This window comes from Mustela putorius, unplaced genomic scaffold (assembly GCF_011764305.1).
Source record: "Mustela putorius furo isolate JIRA1106 unplaced genomic scaffold, ASM1176430v1.1 tig00003836_pilon_pilon_pilon, whole genome shotgun sequence".
Classification (NCBI taxonomy): Eukaryota; Metazoa; Chordata; class Mammalia; order Carnivora; family Mustelidae; genus Mustela; species Mustela putorius.
In genome coordinates, this window is record NW_025421989.1 from 19,723,968 (window position 1) to 19,748,452 (window position 24,485).

The following is a 24,485-nucleotide window of genomic DNA, read 5'->3' on the forward strand; positions in this document are numbered from 1 at the left end:
ACGACTAAAACATCATTCCTGCTTATGCATTTATATGCTTCACAGTCTTTTTTTGTTACTGGAGTACCCTCATCTTCCCTCCAAAGCCTGGCTAATAGGATTAGTCATAATTAATTGTTAGAAATAATTCTGTTAAGGACTAATTCTTTCCGGGCATGTTCAGATCCAAAGCAGAGAAGACGCACCCCTGAGTAACGGGTATCTCTGAGTCCCCTCCAGACCCGGCAGGTTCTGTCTGGATCCCATTTTTCTGTGTTCTCCAGAGAGTTATTTTGGACGCATTATTTCCTATACAGGCTCTGATTGATATGTAGCTATTTTTAATCTAGAAGCAGTTTCTGAGAACCTGAGAGGCATTCCTTCTCCTCCTTTGCAGTGTTGATAAGATTAGTTTAACTTTGGGAAGGAATATTTATTTCTAGTTTCTGAGTTCTTAGTATGCACGTTAGTGTCACACACATGTTCCTTACAATTCATATGCTTGTCTTGGCTAATCCAATTATGGATTTGGTGTACGGGCTAGAATATGTTCGTGAGTAGCAGAGAATCCAACGAAACCATATATTGGCTCGTTTTGCCATAGGATGAACTTTTCGTGTTGGTTCGATTTAGAGATTCATGAGATTATGGAGACCCTGCTTTCCATGGTGTCGGCTTTATTTTCAGGTTGTGTTTGCTCCCGGTGGCAGAATGGCTGCAACATTTCCAGGGCTTACAAAGTCCACGTAGCCCACTGTGCAAGAAGCAGAGCAAGTTAATTTCTCTTCCAAAGACCTCCACCAAGGCTTCCCTCTTATTTTACTGACTTGAATTGGGGCGGTGTGCCCATTCCTGAGTCAGTCTCTTTGTTCAGGGGAATGCAATGCAATGTAATGCCAGGCCTAGGCCTCGACTGTTGGGCTAGTTAGTCGTCAGTGACAAGAAAAATACCATTACCTGGAGAAAAGTCAGGCCACCCAGGAGCTTTGCATGGCGTCTGCTTCCCCTGCAGCCCTTGGGCTACAGTGTGGGGGTTGGCGGGGGGAGGTTAGGTGAATACCTGAGTGAAGTTTTAGGCTACTCTTAGGAAGAAGGAAAGGAGGAACGGAAGCTGGGTAGGCAATTAACAGAGTAACTCCTCTTTTTTTAGGTATATGCAGAGCTTTCTGGAACTTTTGGAATATGAGAATAAGAGCCCTGAAGATCCACAGGTCTTGGATAAGTAAGTATAGTCCCAAACTTACCTGACAGTAGAAACATCCGGGCTAAAAAATGTGTTGGTAAATGGAACTCATGTCATTAAGAACCAAGAAGTGTAATTTGGATGAAAGCATTACGTTTGTTAATGGGTAACAACTCAGTATCACATTTATAAATAATTTGAGGTAATTTAACATAGCACAAAAGGAATAATGACCCTTCAAATTATGTTTCATGATCTAGGTCTTTTCTATTTTCCCTCCTGGTGAACTGGTGCCGGCCACTCACCGTAAATATTGCGGTGAGTGTACCACCTAGTGGTTGTTTTAAGAATGCAGTGGCCTCTGGATAGACCTGATTTATCTACTTAATCCTTTACGATTTTTTGTTCAATTTTTTAAAACTTTTCAAGGCAGTGTAACAGTTGAGCTCAGAAAACCTGTAATGCTTTTGTTTTGGAGCAGCATACAAGAGTGGGCTTTTAATATAACAACCTGAGTTCTCTGCTGCTGTTCGGCACGAAGACTGCTAACTTCTCATGCTGATGGAAAATGGTGCTGTTTTTCCATGTTCATTTAACTGGAAAACACTCACCCTAGCTCCGAGTATGTGTGTGCACGTGTGTGCGTGCTTTTTCTTTTTTAACCCCAAGAGAAATTAAGTGTCCCCTTCATATTACTCTCCTCCCATTTCTCATACACACGGGGGACTGCCTATGGCAGGCCTGTTGTGCTGAAGAGCTTTCTTTCTACAGAGAAGCCTGGTCCACGTAATTGTGACCCCAAACGCCTTACACACAGACATTCCAGAAAAAGAACAAAGAAACACTGTGTTACAGAAGCAACCATAAAACTCGAGGCATTCAACCCAACCCTTTCTGGTCACAGATAAGGAAACTGAGGTCAAAGAAGGGGGATGACTTGTCTGAAGTTGTAACATTCACTGGTAGCAGAGGGGATCTGTAAATCCTCGGTCCGTTGCCTTCGGGCATCGTTCTACACAATGTACCACCTGCCAGAACTGACCGTGTGAGCCTCGAGAAGCTCGCTCCAGCTTAGTTGTAAATTAAAATAGAAGGTTGTATACACCTGTCGCCTTTGCTAGGTGTTTTGGAAATGGATTTGTGACTTGTGGAAGGGAGGCATTGCAGTAGAGCCCCAGATGCAGTGTTCTCCTTGCTATAGGCCATTGCTCTCGCTTAGCATATCGAAATTGAAGGACTCGTATCGGGAAGCTTTGTTTTCTCAAAAGTCATTAGATAGTAACAGTTTGTTTTGCTGACATCCTAGAAATTAGGACTGACTTCTCTAGCTTCAAATTTTAGGTTATAGATTTGTGGAAGTAAATAATATTAAATTGCTACCGTATGTTTCCCAGAATCCCATCTCAGTTTCTGGAACAGGTTATTGGTCAGATGCAATTTATGGACGGGAGCCCACTTTGGAAACTGCCAAGTGCTGGATCCAGTGCATATGAGATCATAATGATAATTGCTCCCCCTCAGTGAGTTTTGGTGACTTGCCCAGGTTCACACAGATAGTTGGTATAGTATAGCTGGGGTTTCAGAAGCCCACTGCCCCTGGCGAAGGAAGGAAAGGAAGGTGAGCTAATCGCCTTACTCATAGTAGTAGCTCTTTCCAGTCCGGGAGAGGCTGTACAGGAGTCCTGGCCAGGGAGATCATTTAAGTGAGAAAGCAGCTTAGAGAACAGGCTTGTTTGTCTTGATGATAAAATTAAGAAGACCCCAGAAGACTGGGGAAGCATTCTGAGAATTGAGCCCTGGAGGCAAGTCTCCTTGCTTCTGATAAGTTGAGGTGCTTCTCTACTGTAATGAAATCTTTCATTTTAGTGATAGTGGATTTATAAGTACATTAGAAAGAACATTATGTAGAGGACAGATTGTCCATTATCAAATTTCTCGTCAATAATTATGACCTTCCAGTTTCGGAGTTGATTTATTCAATTCTGCTGTCTTTATGTGTGTGTCAGGAGATTGTCATCACCAAGAAAAATTAAGACTGTTCAGATAAGTGAAAAGAAAGTCACTCCAAATTTCCATTACCAGGGGACAACTACTGTTAACATTTTCCTTCCATTCCATACTTTTTCCTAGGCATCCATATTTTTTTGTGCACAATATGTTTTACAAAAATAACTGTGGACATTATAGATCTCTATACCATTACTAATGGTTTCCAAATGGTCCATCTACAGGTAAGTCATGTGATTTGATCTCCTGTCATTGAGTTGTAGAATGGTTTGTATTTTTCTTGCTACTCTAAACAGGGCTCTTAAGAACAGCTCCGTCTTGTTATTTTCTTAGGATCAATTCCTGGGAGTGGAATGAGACTCTGTGGTCTTTTGATACACGTTGCTAAATTGCCCCTAGAAATGGATCAGTCATGCTTCCACACTCTAGAGGACACTGGTTTTTCTTTGCCAGTGTGATGAGTGGAGAATGGTACTGTGTTGTTTTACTTTTCTGTTACTATTTTTGAAGGATAAGTTATTGGTATTTGCGTTGCCTCTCTGGTAAATTTCCTATTCGTGCCAAATCCTTTGCCTCATTTTCTGTCAGGGTGCTCATCTTTTCCTTTATAAAAGATAGTAGCTCTGGCAAATGTCTTTTTCCCAGGTTCCACTTTGGTTTTTTGACTTTATAACCTGTATCCCTATAGCATTGCCCAAATTCTGCATATTCCTTTTGTTTGTTTCTTCAGGCTTCTACCTGTAGTATTAAGCTAAGAACAGCCTTCCTTACCCCAAGGCATACTACACTATATACTTATTTACCTGATTTTCTTTTATTTTTTCTGTGATTTCATTCTTTTACATTTAAATCTTTTAACTAAGTTAACGGCTTAAGGCTTGAAACTGGGATGTGACTTTAATTGGTAGCCACCTGTCCCAACTAATTTGGTGGTTTCCCTACTGACTCGGAATGCCACTTTTATCAATTTGCTAAATATTTATGCTTACTTAACTTGCCCTGGTCCTTCTTTTTTTGTTTGTTTTTAAAGATTCTATTTATTTATTTGACAGAGAGAGATCACAAGTAGATGGAGAGGCAGGCAGAGAGAGAGAGAGAGGGAAGCAGGCTCCCCGCCGAGCAGAGCGCCTGATGCAGGACTCAATCCCAGGACCCCGAGACCATGACCCGAACCAAAGGCAGTGGCTCAACCCACCAAGCCACCCAGGCGCCCTGCCCTGGTCCTTCTTCCAGGCTTTTTATTTGGTTCCATTGACGAGGCTCTCTGTTCTTAGTTGCCATTCTTAGTATATTTTTCCCTCTGTATCTTTATAGTAATATACCATAATTCTTTTTTTTTTCCTGATTAAGCTTTTGTTTTAATGGGTCTTAAAATTCTGTGACAGATTTTAGGTCAAGTTGTTTCCATTAAAAAGTGCTGATTTTAGGGGCGCCTGGGTGGCTCAGTGGGTTAAAGCCTCTGCCTTCGGCTCAGGTCATGATCCCAGGGTCCTGGGATCAAGCTCCACATTGGGCTCTCTGTTCCGCGGGGAGCCTGCCACCCCCCCCCCCCGCCTGCCTCTCTGCCTACTTGTGATCTCTGTCAAACAAATAAAATCTTTTTTAAAAAAGTACTGATTTTAAAAACTAGCAGCTTAAAACTGCCCCCCCACACACAAAAACAGGTGGTCCACAAGACATCCTCCTTTCCTTCTAAAGGGTTTATGAAGCATTGTTATAACATACCATAATTCTTGACTTGGTTTGTTTTAATTGCCTTTGCTCTGCCCACATTTCATCACTCTATTTTACTGCTATGTGAAATTCATTTCAAAATTTGACTCTTAAAAAGTTTGACATTATTTATTCATGAAAGCTGTTGCTTTGAGACTTTCTAATAAATCCTGGAGATTTGGGGGGAGTACCCTCGTGTTGTCAGAAGAAATATTAGTGTGTTCTGCAATTATTCAGCAAACATTTATGGAATCAGTATTCTATGTGATCACTTTTCCATAAAGTCCATGGATTCCTAAGAAGGTGTTTAAGCATTTTTTCTTTACTAGAACCTTTTACTTTTTGTGTCTCTGAAAGAATTTCGATAGAAAGTTTCAAGCAAAACCTTGAGTAATACTTCAGTTTCTCCTTGTAGCCCATAATGATAATATCTCTGCTTATGGGGCGCCTGGGTGGCTCAGTGGGTTAAAGCCTTTGCCTTAGGCTCAGGTCATGATCCCAGGGTCCTGGGATCGAGCCCCACATAGGGCTCTCTGCTCAGTGGGGAGCCTGCTTCCCTTTCTTTCTCTCTGCCTGCCTCTCTGCCTACTTGTGATCTGTCAAAGTAAATAAATAGATAAATAACCTTAAAACATAAAAATACCAGCACGTAAGTAGTCCAGAGACAGAGCTGGGAAGTTTATGCATAAGTGCGTGAGATCAAAAGACTGACCACTTTTTGTTTCCTTCCCACACAGCTTTCTGCAAGTTCTGATCAAAGTGCGGAACAGACACAACGATGTGGTTCCTACAATGGCACAAGGAGTGATTGAATACAAGGAGAAATTTGGGTTTGATCCATTCATTAGCAGTAACATCCAATATTTTCTGGATCGGTTCTATACCAACCGCATCTCTTTCCGCATGCTTATTAACCAGCACAGTAAGTTGGGCTTTTGGTCCTCTTGTGAAAGGGCACCCAGAGTGATTTCTTCCAGATGTTTTCCTGTTGCTTCACTGATCTGAAGTTTGGTCTGTAGAAATTTCATTTCTAGTTTAATTTTTCCTAAGTAAATCCTATCCATTAAAAAGCTCTTCATTAGTATTCTTAATGGAAATCCTTGAAATGTTGATGTTCACATTAGAGGCGGGAACTCCGCCTGCCTTTTAAGCCTCTACCTTTACGTTCCTGGTGAGGGTGTAATAGTACTTTGATGTGTCTCTGAGAATGTGGTCTAGTCTTTATTCAGGGGTTATGTGTTTTTCTTTTTGGTTTTAAAAACATCAATACTGGGAATATTGAATTGGCATTTTGACAATCCGAGCGATTGATCTTTAATTTCACCGTGATCACAGAAATCAGATTAAGCAAACTGTCAAACCGTAGTCTCCTATGGAGAGTTTTAGTCCACTCACCAGGATGATAAGTGGATAGGAAAAAAACAACTAAAATTCTGGCCACAAAAAACTTTTTGGCTCATTTTCAGTATTGTCTCTTTGCCTGATATCATAATTCTTAAGAAAAAGCACCTACACGTCTACAGCCTAAATCGTCCCCTTTGCTGAAGCAAAAAATGAGCAGAGCATTTCTGCTAACTTGATTTATTTGGATTAGTGAGTGTTATACAATTATTACATGTGGATTGGTCCCAAATGTATATCTTAAAAATAGAAGTGTCTGACAGTTTATAGGAAATTTAAATGAAAAAAGAACCTAATTACTATTCAGTTAAACTACTTACATAACTACAGGGTTTTTTTGACCTAAATGTGTCTGTCTACATATATATGTACATGTTTTTAGATCACTGATTAAGCTTGTACACCTCTGTTTTTCTTCCACTTAATCATTTGGAACTGTATGTATTGGCCTAATGCCCTTATTTGTCATTTTTCATAATTTAAAATATCCCCTATTGTTTTTCAAAGATCTTATTTATTTATTTGTCAGAAAGACAGAGGGAAAGAGAGAGAGAGAGCGCACACAAGCATGAGAAGTGGCGGGCAGAGGGAAAAGCAGGCTCCCTGTGGAGCAAGGAGCCCGAGAGGGGACTCCATCCCAGGACCTAGGCTCATGACCTGAGGCAAAGGCAGACACCGAACCAACTGAGCCACCCCGGTGTCCCAGATCTTCCCTATTTTTTTTTTAAGATTTTATTTATTTATTTGATGGAGATCACAAGTAGGCAGAGAGGCAGGCAGAGAGAGAGGGAGAAGCAGGCTCCCCGCGGAGCAGAGAGCCCGATGTGTGGCTCGATCCCAGGACCCTGGGATCATGACCTGAGCCGAAGGCAGAGGCTTAACCCACTGAGCCACCCAGGTGCCCCTCAGATCTTCCCTATTTTATCCCCTAACTTAAATTCTCCTTTTGTGGAATCTAAGCGCTCTCCAATTTTTGTTTGATTTGAAAATAAGTACATCTATAAAAATTTGGATTCAGATTACTTTTTTCTTTGACGCTCCTTTTGGCTTTTATTCAGAAGTAATATTTTGTAAATCTTGTATAGCGTGGAGGTATTTGAATGCAGTTTTAAAGATACTTGAACAAAAAGAAATATTGGAACACATATTATTTGTGTATACTACATTGAAAAGTACTCCCTGTGATGGAGGCATTTGAAATGTTCACGGCGAATTCACTTCACAAGCCTGCACTAACAGTACAGACTGCATTTTCTAAGTAAGTGGTGAATGTTGGAATCCATATCTGGAGTAGTACTGAGAAGGTGAGTAAACTTGGCTGAGGATGAAAATAACTTTTTCATCCAAGTCACATGGGGTCAGAGAGAAAAGGGCTGGACCCCTGGCATTGGTTATTGCTTTCTGACCTGCTAACTGCAACCAGAAGACCTTAGAACATGTCCTTCCCGGGCGCCTGGGTGGCTCAGTGGGTTAAAGCCTCTGCCTTTGGCTCAGGTCATGATCCCAGGAGCCCCGCATCTGCTCAGCGGGGAGCCTGCTTCCTCCTCTCTCTCTCTGCCTACTTGTGATCTCTGTCTGTCAAATAAATAAATAAAATATTAAAAACAAAAACGAAAACATGTCCTTCCTCCTTTGCCACCAGTAGAGCTGATCACTCCTCATTGTATGTGTTCTCTAGCTTTAAGTCACTCTGGATGCTAAAATGATTCTTAAAAATAAGACAGTCATTTCAAAACCTGGTAGACTACATTGCCTGCTTTGTTTTTAATCTCTCGCTTCCCTTTTGTGTTTGTTTAGCACTTCTGTTTGGTGGTGACACTAACCCGGCTCATCCTAAACACATCGGAAGTATTGACCCCACCTGCAATGTGGCTGATGTTGTGAAAGGTAAGGAGGCCTCTACAATGTTAGTGATTGTGGTCCAGACAGGACTATGGTTTAATCGAGGCCATAGGGTTATGATGCTGAGTTCTTTGCTGATTCATTAGGTCTCTCTGGGCCCAAGCCACTTGTGCCAAATAGATGTTCTTTCTAGGCATTTCAGGAAAAGATGCATAATTAGCAGCATTCGACATGGGAATTTCTACCTCATTGGCTAGTTTTGTCTTGAACACTAACTGGTTGTTAGCTTCAGGAACATTCTAAGTTTTGATTGCTCCCATTATCTGAAACTTCCAGAAAATGTAAATCCATGTTCTAAAGTTTGGCTAAAATTCACATGGTTGTAAAATTCCAGCATTTTTCTGGTGTGCACCCCAGGTCTGGGAATCTATGTGGTAAGTGAGCTTCACCAGTTTACTGGCCAGGGTGCTGGATGGGCACTGTTCTAGTAGCCTTAGAGTAGAATAGAGCCCCACAACCATATGTCCCTGGTACCCAGGCACTTCAAATTTGAACAGCAGTTTCCTCATTATTCATTTAAGGTAAGTGTCACCTCCAGAAAACCTTCCTAATTATAAGTGACCTACCAGGTGCCTGGACCTTTTCAGGTTTTTACTTTTTTCCTGGTGTTAGTTACTCTGTGCAGCTTCAGATTCCCAAACTACCCCTTCCCAAGATTGGCTCTCCTACTATGGCCCTCCCCCCTCTCCTCTGAACACACACAAGTTTTCATGACCACAGCTATCCCGGTTTTCATCACAGATCTTAGTTGTTCCTACTTTTTCTGAACTCAGTAGGAAGTTCAGTAGGAAGCAGACGAGGGCCTTGTCTTGGTGAATCTCTCAAGCCCAGTTCAAGCAGAGAGACCTTTGCTGTTTGAACTTAGAGGGCCAAGGGAGGTGGCCTAGTAGATGCAGCCTCCCCAGTGGAGGAATAGACCAGACCTTCAGTGGCTATTGGTAAAGAAAACCTGTGCTCTTTGTTTACTCTGGGCATTGCTAAACCCAGGGAAAGGGACCCAGGCATGGTGGCCTTAGCTCACCCGAGGATCGTTGAGCTGTTCGGCCTTGGGTTAGGTAGGATACATCTACTCAAATTACCTCAATTTTTTTAAGGTGACTCAATTTTTTTTAAAGTGACTAGGCCCAGCCTCAGCTCCCTAAGAATCCTATAGGTTGCTCTCTCACAAGGTAACCCAGTGGTTGATTATGACCTCTGCAGGCCCCAGGGTAAAGGGGAGTAGGATCAGTCTTGTCCTAGCGTGTGTTCATCAGACCCTAGCCCAGTAGCTTTTATGAATCAGAAAGCCTGGTTCAGGTAGTTGACTGCCCTTAGAGAAAAAGGCACAAATTCAGGAAGCAAAAGGGCATTATTATGTCCTGCCTATATGCCTTTTCTTTTGAACTATAAGCAATTTGAGGTCAGCTTCTATGTTTTACATTTGTTGTTATAATGCATATAAAATGTAGTATATGCCTTTAAGATGGTCATATAAATATTCCTTGGTTTGATAAATGTTAAGCCTTTTGATAATTTTTTAAATCAGCCTTACTGAGATCAAATTCTCATATCCCTGCAAGTCACACACAAGGTACACACAGCTCAGTGGTTTTTAGCACAGGTGCACAGCCTTGCCCTCATCACCACCATCAGTGTCACACTGTCGTTCCCAGGGAAAGAGACTGTGACCACTGGCCATGGTTTCCCCCCCACCCAGCCCTAGGCAACCGCAGGTCTCCTTTCTTTCTCTAGATTTGCTATGCTGGACACTTTACTGTAAGTGGAATCACACAGTACGTGGCCTTCTGTGTCTGGCTTCTTTCACTTACCAGAGTGTCTTCAAGGGTCATCTGCATTGCAATGTGGGTTAGTACTTCATTCCTCACCACTGAATAACATTCCTTTGTATGGATATATTGCATTTTTTTGATTCATCAGCCCGTGGACATTGGGTTAGCTGGGCAACCTAGAACATGTTATGGGCCTCAGTTTCTTCACCTGTAAAATGGTGCTTTTGGTAAGTCATCTTTATCATAGGGTTAAATGAGTTAATAGAGCTCCTGAAGCAGGGCTCGCACCCAGTAAGGACTGCAGGCAGGTTTACTAGTGGTGGTCCTTGTGTGTCACAGAAGTCATTTGGCTTCTCATTTATGCCATTGCTTATATAATAGATTGTTGCCTTTACTTTTGTTTCTGGCGTAAACTATGACATATTTTTAAAAGTCATTCAGGACACGGGATGACTGGGTGGCTCAATTGGTTGGACAACTGCCTTCGGCTCAGGTCATGATCCTGGAGTCCCGGGATCGAGTCCCACATCGGGCTCCCAGCTCCACGGGGAGTCTGCTTCTCTCTCTGACCTTTTCCTCGCTCATGATCTCTCTCACTATCTCTCTCTCAAATAAATAAAAAATCTTATTAAAAAAAATTTTTTTTTTAAAAAGTCATTCAGGACATTTATAAGACAATTGGATGTTTGACATTCAAGAAATGTTAATTTTTTAGATGTGATACCGATATTGTATGTTTTTTTGAAGGAGTCCTTGCTTCTAGAAAGCTATTTTTTTAATGTTAGGCGTGATATAGAATGACATGTGGGTTTTGCCTCAAAATGACCCATAACAGAAAAGAGTGGGCTTGTGTTGAAAACTGTTGAGGTTGGTAATGGGTACGTGAGGAGTCCTTTCATTGCACTCTGTACCTTTGCATATGCTTGCAATTACTCGTAATCACGCTGTAAAAACAGACCCGTGTTTATCATCTCATCGTTTCTTCACAGTCTTTCATTCCTTTTCAGAGAGATTTAAACCATGAATCTGCAGCTAGATAAATAAGAGAGTTCTAAGCACCTGGTAGCACTTCCGTGGTGCAGAGAGATGAAGAGGCGCTCACGTGGGTCAGGAAGTCAGGTGGGGAGTCAGGAAGTCAGGTCAGGGGAGACAAGGAGGAGGAGCCAGCTGCCCTTGACTCTTCAGATGCAAAGAATCTGCCTTTTTGCGGCACTTCCTGTCTGTGCTGCTCTTCCGGGCCTTGTTCTGCACTTCCGGTCGTGGCCTTACTTGTACTTCCGGTGGTTTCTGTGCCTGCGCTGTAGATTTCTCAAGGGCCGGAATTGCTCTAACCACTTCTGCATCTCTCCCTGGGACGCCAGTTTTGTAGTGAAAACTAGCTGAAGGTGATGCGTAAAGCAGTTTGATTCTTGCCCTTCCCCCTCCCTCCTCCTGTACTTACAGCTCTGACTCCATTCTTTCTCCAGCCAGTTTCAACGTTCTACCCAGGGGCACCGCAGTTGTAACTATGAATGAAGCTTCGGGTGTGTCCTCATGTAATCATTCCTGCCACTTGTGGCATATAACGTAGAGCCTGGATTTCTGGGGATGTCGGGGCCTGTGACAGTCACCCCCTGTGCTTTTTGACCACTCAGATCACCACTTCCCCTGACATCCACTCTTGCACACACACACTCTTGCCCCACGCTCCTCTGGTAAAGAGGAGGGGCTTGTATGTTCCCTGTTCCTCACCGTGTCTTTCAAACCAGGTTGTTCATTTCTCGACAGCCCGTTCCCCTAAGGAATGAGCAGCGGAGAGTGGTTTCAGTTTCGGAAAGTGCATAAATACATCAAGCCGCATTCACACGATCAGCTCTTCTGCCACCCCTCACTCCCTTCACACATCGTCCCTACTGATAACGCACAGCACACTCAGTATGCTTGTGTATACTTTCTAGAATGCTCTTTTGCTTCTTCTACCTGGTAAGGTGGATGCTTACTAAGGGCCACTTACTTGTCGTCAAACCATTGGTATAAGTTTTCCACCTGTTGTGGCTCCATGATTTATTTCAGTATTATGTAAACTGAAGAAATGCGAGTACGGAAAAGAGACTTATCTCCATTAATATCAAGTTGAATGCTTTGGAAAGACTTGATAAAGAACAGTCTCTTAAAAATGTAAGAAATGACAGTGAACAGATAACTCTTAGATTATGGGGCAGTGCTGAGTAAAACTCTCAGAATGAACCTGAGCTCACGTTGCTTCACAAGTGTCTTGAAGTTTATTACTCTTTAAAGGAATAAGGATCAGAATTCACAGATACATGTAGCATTGTTAATCTAAGAAAGATGACCTAGAACTCCAAACTAAAGCATATTGAAGGAAAGGGCTTTGGCCATATCAAAATCTTCTGTTGACAGAAGATAATTGTGTATTCAATTGTGCATTTTGAAGTTAGTGTTTACAATAATAGTCATACTTCGGGGCTTCCTACTTTATCCAGCACTTTTGTCAGTCACCCAACTCCTGTCCCTAGTTGGGTCCATTGAGAGGACTAATGCCATGGCACCAAAACACTAAAAAATGCTCATTGAAGAAAGTTTAGAAAATGTAGAGAAAAAAAAAAGAGAATAAAAACACCTGTTTTCATAACTAAGTGAGAATGTTGTTTTATACATTTGAGTTGATACCACATCGAAGGATGATTATGCAACAGCAAATAATGTGAGTAATCCTTGTCTACAAAATCCATAGTATTTGTCTGTTTCCCCTTCTCCAGCACTAATGCCCATCACACATGACCTTCCTGGATGAATTCAGCACCTGAAAGTGTGGCCCATTTTCTATCCTCTCTTTCATTATAGTTGGAGTCCTTCCTGTGTCTCATCTGCTGTACTCATAATCTCTGTATGCGAATGGGTTTTCCAGCTGCATGTGTATAATCTTTTATTCTTCAGTGGAGTATTGGCCTTAAATCAGGTCCCTTTCCTACCCTGGCAAAATGGGCCGGGCAACCTAGCAGGAAACCAGAAGATCTCTTCTCCCTGTAGACTAAAGCACATTTTAACAGTCCTCTCTCTGTTTCATTGCCTCTGGGCCCACTCCTAATTCTCTGCATGTCAGGATACCTGAGCAGATGCTGTTTCTGGTTCAAGTTAAGATCGAGAGAAGGAACAAAGTGGAGAGCACCAGTGGTCAAAAGGCCTGCAGATTCTTCCCTGTCTCAGAGCAAAAAGGCACTGAGTCTCTTACCCCCAGGTGCCCCAGGAGCAACAATCCGAATGTCTCAAAGGGCCCACGCCTCACAGTTATCCCCAGTACTCCCAAGTGCTGGCAAGAAGAGGAAGAAATGCGTGTCGGTATCTTTTGACTCTTGGTGAAGGCTTGCTGCTCCCTTCCTCTTTTTTAAGCAGTTGGTATTTTTTTGTTGACTTTTTGTCTTTTCATATCCTACTAGATTTCCCCATTATTTTGCTTGGTGTATCTCTATCTTAGATACTGTTTTCCTTTCATTTGGTTTTCAGAAGCTTGATGTGGAGGGAGTAGGGGTTCTGGCTTTCGCTGACAGCTCTACTGTTGATTTTCGCAGCTGTGGCGATCCTGCGTGCGTTAAGCACAGTCACATCTCCAGCCCACACGCCCTGCGTCACACACGCATGCCTACGTATGCACATTTATGTGTCTTGCAGCCATACAGAACCTTCTTGAACGCACAACGATGCCATACTTAGATCTCTTGAGACAGACTACGGAACACTTTTATGTGGAAGGGTAGGGACAATATTTTTATTTTGGACTAGACAGTTGTATAAACGTGTAAAAGTGGGGTGCATCTTGCATAACACTAATTAAATGTGCAGAACACTGAAGCGTGCCCTCTTGCTGCTTACTTAGCACATAATATCTACCTTTATACATCTGCAAATTATAGACTCACAGTAGCGAATGCTAGAATTAGTGTTGTAAAGCTGTTCCTATTATCCTTTGAGATATCCTTCCATTGTGACCCTTTTTCCTCCTGTCTTTGTAAGAAATGGAAAATCTTCTGGTAAGATTGTTTTAAAGGTACAGACTTAAATGCTTGGCCCAGGAATCAGCTCTCACAGCGATGCTATCTTGGCCGTGTTGTTCCTCCATGCTGTTACATGACAGCATACAGATGCTATCCTGAGAGCCTGTCGTTACTCTGGCTCAGAAATAATGTCTTCTGCTCTTACTTAGGGCTCTTCAGGTTGTAAGGTACAGAGATCCACTTGTGTTAGCCCAAGAAATAAACTTATTAAAGAATGTAGTAGGTTCCATGGTAATCCAAAGGCAAGAAGCACCTCACTTTGGAGCTATAGATATTGGAACTGGGAAACAGAGAACAAGGTGGTTTTCTGTGTTTCTTTGCAACTGGGGTTGCTGAGTCACAGTCCCTCCATCTTTCTCTTGTAGGCTGACTGACTTGTTTAGGGCAATGGTGGGCACTCCAGGCCCTCTGGATTATAGATTATAACTCCCAGTGGGTCCTTTTTCTCTTCTGCCATGTCTGAGTGTCTCGAACCTAAATTCTCAACAAATGACTTTGGTTGGCTCAGCCTGTCTTTTTGCCCCTGAACCCAGATTTTAGGATTCTGGTCAAATTGTAGATTGGTTTCCCTGCATTAGATGTTCTACCCTCACTCATCTGGTTGGCTGGGGTTTGGAGAGTAGGAGAAGGTCCAGTGCCTAAAAAAACCTCTGGTTCCTACTCGGAATGGGTTCTGGGTAGGATGATAAACATACCTTACCAGAATTGCTTTGTAGCTTAAAAGGGTTCTAAAGCAGCGTATCTCTGACTTTGTGATGCTTTATGGCTGTTCATGTCACCTCTTCTGACAGTGGCTTTTTAAACTTGAGCTTGACAGTTTTTTATATTCTGTTAGATACAAGTTAGGGACCTTGGCACCTTCATGTTTGTTTTTTCAGTACTCAGATTTATCCTTGTCTAGCCTCTTACAAGATATTTGTAAACAAATGATTATGTGTCTTCATGCTAGGGGCTAATATTTGATAGCAGAATTCTGTGGTGAGTTTTGAATAGGAAGATCTTCTTTTTTTAAGATTTTATTCATTTGACAGAAAGAGATCACAAGTAGGCAGAGAGAGAGGGGGAAGCAGGCTCCCTGCTAAGCAGAGAGTTTGATGCAGAGCTTGATCCAGGACCCTGGGACCATGACCTGAGCTGAAGGCAGAGGCTTAACCCACTGAGCCACCCAGGTGCCCCAGGAAGATCTTCTAATAGAAAAGTCTAATAAAATAATTTCCATAATGTAGTAAACATTCCTATGCACTTAAAAAACAACAACAACAATTCCTGGGGCACCTGAGTGGCTCAGTCGATTGATCGGCTGACTCTTGATTTCAGCTCAGGTCATGATCTCAGGGCCGGGGATTGAGCCCTGCGTGCTCAGTGGGGAGCCTGCTGGAGATTCTCTCCCTCTCCCTCTGCCCCTCCCCGCCTCGCTCTTTTTCTCTCTGTGTCTCTCAGGTAAATAAATAAAAAATAAACCTTAAAACCCCTAATTCCTGGCTAAGTTGAATCTTTTGGGCTACTTGCTGTGTGAACCTTCACCCTACCCTTAAATAAAATATATTTTGTCTTGTGTGTTTACAATTTGAGTAGCCTGGGGAAGTACATATGTGCCATACCCACAGTTTTGTTACTTTATGATCATTATTTTCCTTGAAAACAGATTTTTAAAATAATAGCATTTATGTTCAGTGACAATAATAGTCATTTCCTGATACTTGCTTTTAAAGGCTGGTGGTAAATACTGGCCCAAATATATTGCAGACAAAAATAACTTAGTAAATTATCATATTTTACAATTTTGGCTTCTAATTAAAAAGTAGAAGTGTTACTAGAATGTTTATTGTGAGTAGAACTTGCATTTTACTCTAGAATAAAGGAAATGAATTAATAAGCCAGTAGTTGAATTTGAGGTATATTGTTTCAAAGTTTTTCATGTGTATGTCATACACCCTGGTGCCCCATGACCCTTCATGTCCTGGGAGAGACAGTGACAGAATTAGCATGACCTGACCTTGGCTTTCTAGGCAAATGGGCCCCAAATCTAGCTTCTCTTCAGAATCACTTGCTAAGTGTTTTTTTTTTAAGATTTATTTATTCATTTTAGAGAGAGAGTGTGCAAGCAAAGGGAATGGCAGAGGGAGAGAGGGAGGGAGAGTATGTTAAGCAGAGTCTTCACTGAGCATGGAACGCAGGGCTCAGTCTCCCAGCCCTGAGATCAAAACCTGAGCCAAAAGCAGGCGTTGGACGCCTAACCAGCGGAGCTACCCAGGTGCCCCTTAGTTCTTTACAATATGGATTCCTAGGCCTCAATGTAGACCTACCACATCATACTCTCCAGGGGTTCATTTTAGAATCTGTCCAGGTTTGTTTGTTTTTTTTAACTTGGTAATGAATTTTACATACAGCCAGTTTTGGAAATCACTCTAGGCCTTAGTTCCCAGTCTGACCAAAAAGAATATCTGTCATCGGTATAACTGACTGTACCTTGAAAACCTTATCATGAATATGGATTGTTCCATATTACCCCTCCATCAGAAAGGATGAATATCCAACTTTTGTATCAACATGGACGGGACTGGAGGAGATGATGCTGAGTGAACTAAGTCAAGCAGAAAGAGTCAATTATCATATGGCTTCACTTAGGAATAACACGGAGGACATGGGGAGATGGAGAGGAGAAGGTAGTTGGGGGAAATCGGAGGCGGAGAGGACCCATGAGAGACTGCGGACTCTGAGAAACAAACCGAGGGTTTTGGAGGGGAGGTGGGTGAGCGGATGAGTGAGCCTGGTCGTGGGTCTTATGGAGGGCACGGACTGCATAGATCACTGGATGTGGTGCATAAACAAGGAATCTTGGAACACTGAAAAAATAAAGCTAAAAAAAAATTTTAAAAAAGAAGGATTGTTCCATGTGACAATGCTCTAGCATGGGCTCCAGCCAGCCAGGCTCTACCGACTGAGCAGCCAGGTGCCCCCATAATGCAGTTCTTAATTACAGCATTGATACACTATAATTAGGAGTATGGTTTAAAAATTCTTATTCACATGTGGTTTTAGGAACCGTACTGTGTCTTTGTGTTTCAAGTTGCCTGCTTCTTTCTGGACTCGGTCATCTTGCCCATGTTAAATTTATGTAACACTTTTTCCCGCACGATGCTGTTAAAATCTCGTGCTCCTGGCCAAGCCAGGGCCATGAGGAACCTGTACATTTAGCGGGACTAGGTTCTTTTTCTTTTATAGTGAATGGAAGAATGATGTTTAAACGTCCTTAAAGGTGTCACATACTTGGGGGCGTTGTTTTGTGGAGGTGTTTTGGCTTTGTATGTGGTTAACGAAGCATCATGTTCAGATTTTGGTATTTGTTGGTTGAAGGAAAGTGGCCTTGGAGGTTCTCAGTCGGCTCTGTGCTATCGTGTCACTAGGTGGAGATGTAGCGCTGCTCAGCGGTGTAGCCAAAGCGAAGAGTGAGGCTTGAGTTCTCTCCTTACAAGACTGCTTTGCACATATTTGATGAGGTTTCTTCTACTCTAGGGAAAAACTTGTAAATTTGGTATGATTCTGAATTTTTGTTTTCTTTTATTAGAGTTTAAAATCAATCCTTTAATGTCTGTTTTCACACCAATCAACTCTGTTTTTAAAAAAATTTTTTCCTCTTAATAACATGTCCTTTGTCCCTCGTTGTTTCATCTTGTCATCGTTATTCTAATGTCTCTGTGACTGTTCGTAGTGGTTTAATTCTAAAAGTCTAGTAATATAACTAGAATTTTTTTCTGGGGTCAAATATTATATAAAATTTTAATGTGGCAGCAGTATGAGATAAATGAACCAAACTTTGTAGTCTGAACATACCTGAATCTTATTTTTATATTACTTTAGGCTGCCAGGGTCTAATTTTAATATATTTAAATTCAGTAGGGGTCACTTTTTCCCTCTTTCTTTCTTCTGTTCCTCTTGAATCCTAAGTGTCTATGCACGCTATTGATGTGGGGGATTTTAAAAAAAGTACAAGCCTGTTTCCAAAGACCTGGTGTCCAGTTGAGAACATTGCAAACACACCTACAGAGGATTTTCAAGTAATCTGAGTATCTGATCTTTAGAAACTGTGAAGGTGGAACTTTAAAAAACAATCTCACTTTGGAAAAGATTCTGGCTGTTCCTCAAATGTTTAAACACTGTGATACCTTATGATCCAGCAATTTTCCTCTCCTAGGTATACATTCAAGGGAAATGAAAACATATGTTCACCAAAAAACCTGGGACATGAATGTTCGTAGCAGCATTATTCATGATAGCCACAAAGTGGAAACAACCCAAATGGCCCTCACCAGATGAACGGATAAACAAAACATGCACATGTGCAGCATGGTACCGTTCAGCCACGAGGAGGAATGAAGTACTGACCCACGTTGGGACATGGGTGACCCTTGGAGACACTCTGCTAAGTGAAAGCAGCCAGACACAAAAGGCCACGTATTGTGTGATTCCATGGTGTCTAGAAAGCAAACCTACAGAGAGAAAGGAGACCCATGGTTGCCTAGGGCTGAGTGGAGGGAAGCCACAGCCAGTGGTCACGGAGTCTCTTTTCCCAGGGATGACGTTGTGATGTTGATGGTGGTGATGGGGGCACGGCTGTGCACCTGTGCTAAAGACCACTGAGGTGTGTGTACACTTTAAACGGGTGACTTGCAGGGATGTGAGAATTCAATCTCAGTAAGCCTGGTTTAAAAATAAACTATCAAGAAGTTTAACATTTATTCTAGGAAGGACTATGTACTGACCATCTAATCGGTATATACTAAGTTCTGTAGGAGTTACAAACCCAGTGTAAGACAAACCCTGACCACAGGTTGCTTCCAGTTCAAAAGAGGCACCCGCACAGTCTATAAGAATGCACTTTCACTTTCTGAATGTTTCCCATCTTTCGAGACGTAACCGCCTGAATTCTCTTCCAACTATTTCTTTAATAGCCCTGATCTTCTTACCCTATGTCTTTTTTTTTTTTCCTTTCAAAAGCAAACTGTTGCTACTCAGACTTTGATAAATAGCAGCCCAATCCTATGAGCTTTAGCTAACTTAAAGGACATTTTAAGCTACGGCAGTGTTCCCAGTAACTTAAAGTTACTGTGTGTGGTTCATGGAAACCCATTCGTTCAGCAGATACTGATATTTCATTACAAGTAATTGGCAAATCTTAATACTTTTGGCATTATTATTTTTTAAAAAGATTTTTTTAAAAGATTTTATTTATTTATTTGTTAGAGAGAGAGACAGTGCGCGCAAGCATAGGTAGACAGAGCGGCAGGCAGAGGCAGGGGGAGAAGCAGATTTTCCGCCGAGCAAGGAGCCCGATGCGGAACTCGATCCCAGGACACTGGGATCATGACCTGAGCTGAAGGCAGCCGCTTAACCAACTGAGCTGCTTAACCAACTAACCAACTTAGGCGTCCCTAAGAAGATTTTTTTTTTTTTAAGATTTAATTTATTTATTTGACAGACAGAGATCACAAGTAGGCAGAGAGGCAGGCAGAGAGAGAGAGGGAAGCAGGCTTCCTGCGGAGCAGAGAGCCCGATGCGGGGCTCGATCCCAGGACCCTGAGATCATGACCCGAGCCGAAGGCAGCAGCCCAAACCACTGAGCAACCCAGGCGCCCCCCTAAGAAGATTTTTAAATTCTTTTTATTTCAACTGATGAACAAACTTTGATATATTACCTTTTTAAAAAAGATTTATTTGTTTATTTTAGCGAGAGAGCACAAGCAGGAGGTACAGAGGGAGAGGGAGAGAGAATTGGAAGCAGATTCCCTGCTGAGTGCATAGCTGGACTCAGAGCTTGGTCTCATGACCCTGAGATCATGACCTGAGCTGAAACCAAGAGTTAACCAACTGTGCTGCCTAGGCACCCCAACATTGGTATATTTTATTAACTAAAATCTCTGGATTACATCAAGGTTCACTCTTTGTGTTGTCCAGTTCTCCTTGCTTTAACAAGTGCATAATGATGTGTACCCACCATCACAGCACCCTACAGAGTGGGTTCACTGCCCTCGGAATGCCCCATGCTCTACCTATTCACCCCTGCCCCTCCTACCTCCCCCTGAACTCCTGATCATTTTACTGTCTTTATGGTTTTGCCTTTTCTAAAATGTCCTATAGTTTTTAACTTAAAAAGTTCTTTTTATTATTGAAGTATAGCTGGCCTACAATGTTACTGTCAGGTGTACAACATAGTAATTCAGTAGTTCTGTATATCACTCTGTGTTCACCATAATAAGGGTAGTCACCATCTGTCGCCATGCAAATCATAACCACAAAGAAATAGCACTTGACAGCAGTCAGAACAGCTAATATCAAATGACAAGAAATAACAAAGGTTGGTGCAGATGTGGAGAAAAGGGAACCCTCGTGCACTCTTTGGGGGAGTGTATTTGGTCCAGATACTATGGAAAAGAGTATGGAGGGTCCTCAAAAAACTAAAAATAGAAATACCATATGATCCAGTAATTCCACTTCTGGGTGTTTACCCCAGGAAAACAAAGATACTGATTTGCAGATATATGTGCCCCTTCTTTTACTGCAGCATTATTTGCATTAGTCAAGATGAGAGGCAGCCTAACTATCCATCCGTAGATGAAGGGATAAAGGAGCAGTATATAATACAATGGAATATTACTCAGCCATAAAAAAGAGTAAAGTCTTGCCTTTGATGGCAATACGGATGGTCGTAGAGAGTGTTATACTGAGATAAGTCAGAGAAAGACAAATACTATATGATTTCACTTACATATGAAATCTGAAAAACAAACAAACAGACTTACAAATACAGGGAACAAACTGGTGGCTGCCAGAGGGGCGGGTGGGGGAGAGCCGAAATTGGTGAAAGGGATTATAAGATACAGCTTTCCATTTATAAGATAATGAAGTCAGAGGGGTACAGCATAAAGAATATAGTCAATAATATTGTAACAACAAATACCTTTTGCTGCAATTTAGTCAGCTTCCATGGTGTTCAAAAGTAGTCTTGAGTTCATAGATTTTCATAGAAAACGCCTTTTAGGAATACTTAAAAGCTAAACAAATGTACGCCTAGTATAGAACTAGCCATGTTGTCGTTAGTGTGGCATTTTGATATTGTTGCCATCATTACAATTTTAAAGGAGGAGAAATTCTGGTTCAGTCCCAATAATTCTATTATAGCCAAAAAAGACTTGTTTTTTCAAAAGCAGTAATTCTGAATCCATCAGTTTAGTAGCTGTCCTAGTTTTGTTTATCTGTCTATATGCCTGACTGCCCATATGCTTTTATCTAAAGCTAAACTTCTTTATTGCTTTGCAGATGCCTATGAAACCGCGAAGATGCTGTGTGAGCAGTATTACCTGGTTGCTCCAGAGCTGGAAGTGGAAGAATTCAATGGTAAAAGAAAAATCATTTTTACTGTACATACAAGGAAGTTGACTAAAAGTCTGATGATACCTGAGCTATATTGCAGTGAGATTTCCTCACATTACACTGCTTTCTCATCTTTCTTTTCTTTTTCAAGCTTTTCTGTCTTCGGTCTCCTAGGCATAATAGGGTAAGGAGTTTTCGTACAGGAGTTTGTAATCTCCTCGAACTCAGAGTTCTTGGAACAGAAGTCATCAAGGTAGAAATTGCACAAACAGATGAACAGGCAGTTCTCAAAACAACAAATGCCTGGCAGTCAGTAAACATATGGAAACATGTGTAACTACACTAATCAGAGAAGTACAAACAAAAATGGAGAAATGCCATTTTCGTCTTTCAAAATGGCAGTGATTATAATGTTGTAATACTTTGAATTGGTGCCCAGAAAAATACTGTTGACAACACTTACACATTTCTGGTGTAAGTTTAAATTAGTACAACCTTTCTCAAAAAATGCTAGCAATGTCTTTCCTCTTGGCCCAGGAAATTAAAATTCAGTAATGGTCATATTCTTTGGTCAAGTAAATTAAACTTCAGAAAGTTTACTATGTGAAAATAAAGGTGTACACAGATGTATGTACAAGAATAACAACCACAGTGGTTTTCTTAAACAGAAAAATTAGAAAACAACCCCAGTTGTCCACGATAGAAGATATTTAAGTTGTGGTACATCCATAAGATAGAATACTAAGCAGCCATTCAAAATAACGCTTTAAGGGGTGCCTGGGTGGCTCAGTGGGTTAAAGCCTCTGCCTTCGGCTCAGGTCATGATCCCAGGGTCCTGGGATCAAGCCCCAAGTTGGGCTCTCTGCTCGGCGGGGAGCCTGCTTCCCCCTCTCTCTCTGCCTGCCTCTCTGCTTACTTGTGATCTCTACCTGTCAAATAAATATATAAAATCTTTTTAAAAAACCAAACAAAAATAAAATAACGCTTTAAAAGAATATTGAATGTATTGAAAAAGTTGAGTTTTTTAAACACAGGCTATAAAAATCCATTAGTGTCACAAGTTCAATGGGAAATATTTTGAAGGATTTATAGCACCAAAACAACAGCTTTCTGGGCTATAGGTGTGTAGCTGATTGTTACCTTAGTCATATGATTCTATATGTATTTGCATGTTACCTTTATTTGTAAGTTACAAGAGAGACATGCGTGTTGGGAAAATAGAAACAATACAGAATGTAGCGTAAGAAGTGAAAGTTCCCTTGTTCTCTGAGGACCGGGCCGAGCTTTTGTTTTTGACATAAATGGGGTTGAAACTATGCATGTTCTATAACTGGCATTCTTCACTTTGCCTTGAAGATCTTTGCATGGATTAATGTCATTTAGAGATTATCCACAGTGTAAATTGCCATTATGGAGTCATTTACCATTGAGCGGACATTTAGGATTTCCAATTTTCCCATATTCTTTATAACGAACAGTGAAAGGTGTGTCTGTGTCTGCAGGGTGGGAAAATTTGTGAACACGTGGAAGCATTTCTGTAGGTTGGGTCCCTAGAAGTGGAATGACTGAATCTTAGGATGTGGATGTTTACAGTTAAAGATAAACCAAATTCCCTCTCAAAAATATGTTAGGGCGCCTGGGTGGCTCAGTGGGTTAAGCCTCTGCCTTCGGCTCAGGTCATGATCCCAGGGTCCTGGGATCAAGCCCCACATTGGGATCTCTGCTCAGCAGGGAGCCTGCTTCCCCCTCTCTCTCTGCCTACTTGTGATTTCTGTCTGTTCGATAAATAAAAATGTTAAAAATGTATTTTGCTTATAATGAGATCAACATGTGAAAAGATGTTAGGCTGTTGTTGTAGGACAGTTGCCCCTGCATTCTGCCAGAAGGTATCCAAGCTGCTTTCCAAGTCTGTTGGGTTCTCCGAGAAGAGTTGTGCCCATATTTTGGATCAATACACTGCCAGAACCGAAAGGACTTCACTTGAGTATTCCCAAGTAGAAACATCTCAGTCTTCTCTCTGCTTTTTCATACTGGCAAGGTGAGGCCTAACCTCACTCTGCACGTTTCTCTTTGTCAAACGCGGAACTTAAAATCGCAGGTGATAACCGATTGCTCTTTTGCATGAATGGCAGTCTGACTCACTGTAAAGGCCAGAGCAGCCAGCCCGCTCTTGCTGAGTCCCAGGAGCCAGCTGTGTCACACATTTCTTCTCAGTGAAACTGTCACGCTGGGCAGCGCGCCTCACCAGGAGGAGAGATTAACAACTATTTTTGGCACTGTCTCGTGCATGATTTTTCAAGTCCCCTTTCCCATCACTAAGATAAGTGAATGCTGCTGGTTATAGGCGACCTCTAGTTCCCTGTGGCTCTGGGTAATGTGTTTATGATTTCTCTTTACGATTTTCTGAATGTCAGAGCTCTTTGTGGATGTGGCTAAGGGCGGTGCCTTCGCACTAACAAGTTCTGTGGTAGAGATGCAGGTCAGAGGTCAGTCCTGAACACCTTAAGTAGACGTCACTTTGTAAAGAGTGGATGTTTCCCACAGCATGTTGCCCATCTCAGTTTTCCTTAAAGGAAAAATCTATTGGATCCAGATTCCCACAGATTCATTTTCAGAGTCTGCTTCTTTCTCGTTGCTTCCATTACCCCACAGGCGCCTCGAACCATAGTGAGGAATAGCATTGCCCTCCGCTGTGTGCTTGACAGCAGTGTGGCTGCCGCTGACCCGAAGGAACCTCTGTTGCTTCCCAAGAATCATTCCATCAGTTTGACGTATCATCTTTCGTTCTGAATCTCTGGGCATTTTTTCTTTACCATTGTAGACCCCTGAGAAAGTAGTGAATGGGACTACGGAGAACATACTTTGTGAACACTGTCAGTGTTTACCAGTCATCCCAGGAACTCTGGATATTGGGAGCCAGCTAAAATAAACTTTCTTTTTTCTCCTTCTGATGACACTTAACAGGAGCAATAAAAATAACAGATGTGTTGGGGCGTCTGGGTGGCTCAGTCGTTAAGTGTTTGCCTTTGGCTCAGGTCATGATCCCTGGGTCCTGGGATCCAGCCCTGCATCGGGCTCTCTGCTCAGGGCAAGCCTGCTGCTCCCCTT

The 24,485-nt window shown here is 41.9% G+C and overlaps 1 protein-coding gene across 1 annotated transcript in view; it reads left to right on the top strand.

Annotated features, from left to right (window-relative positions):
* The window catches only part of PDK3 (pyruvate dehydrogenase kinase 3), a 78,012-nt gene that overhangs the window by 26,213 nt on the left and 27,314 nt on the right, over positions 1–24,485 (top strand). Inside the window, exons 3-6 of the mRNA XM_004769153.3 lie at positions 1,130–1,201; positions 5,620–5,804; positions 8,081–8,170; positions 21,324–21,401. Of these exons, the coding sequence (XP_004769210.1) occupies positions 1,130–1,201; positions 5,620–5,804; positions 8,081–8,170; positions 21,324–21,401 (425 nt within the window). The remainder of the gene's footprint in view (positions 1–1,129; positions 1,202–5,619; positions 5,805–8,080; positions 8,171–21,323; positions 21,402–24,485) is intronic.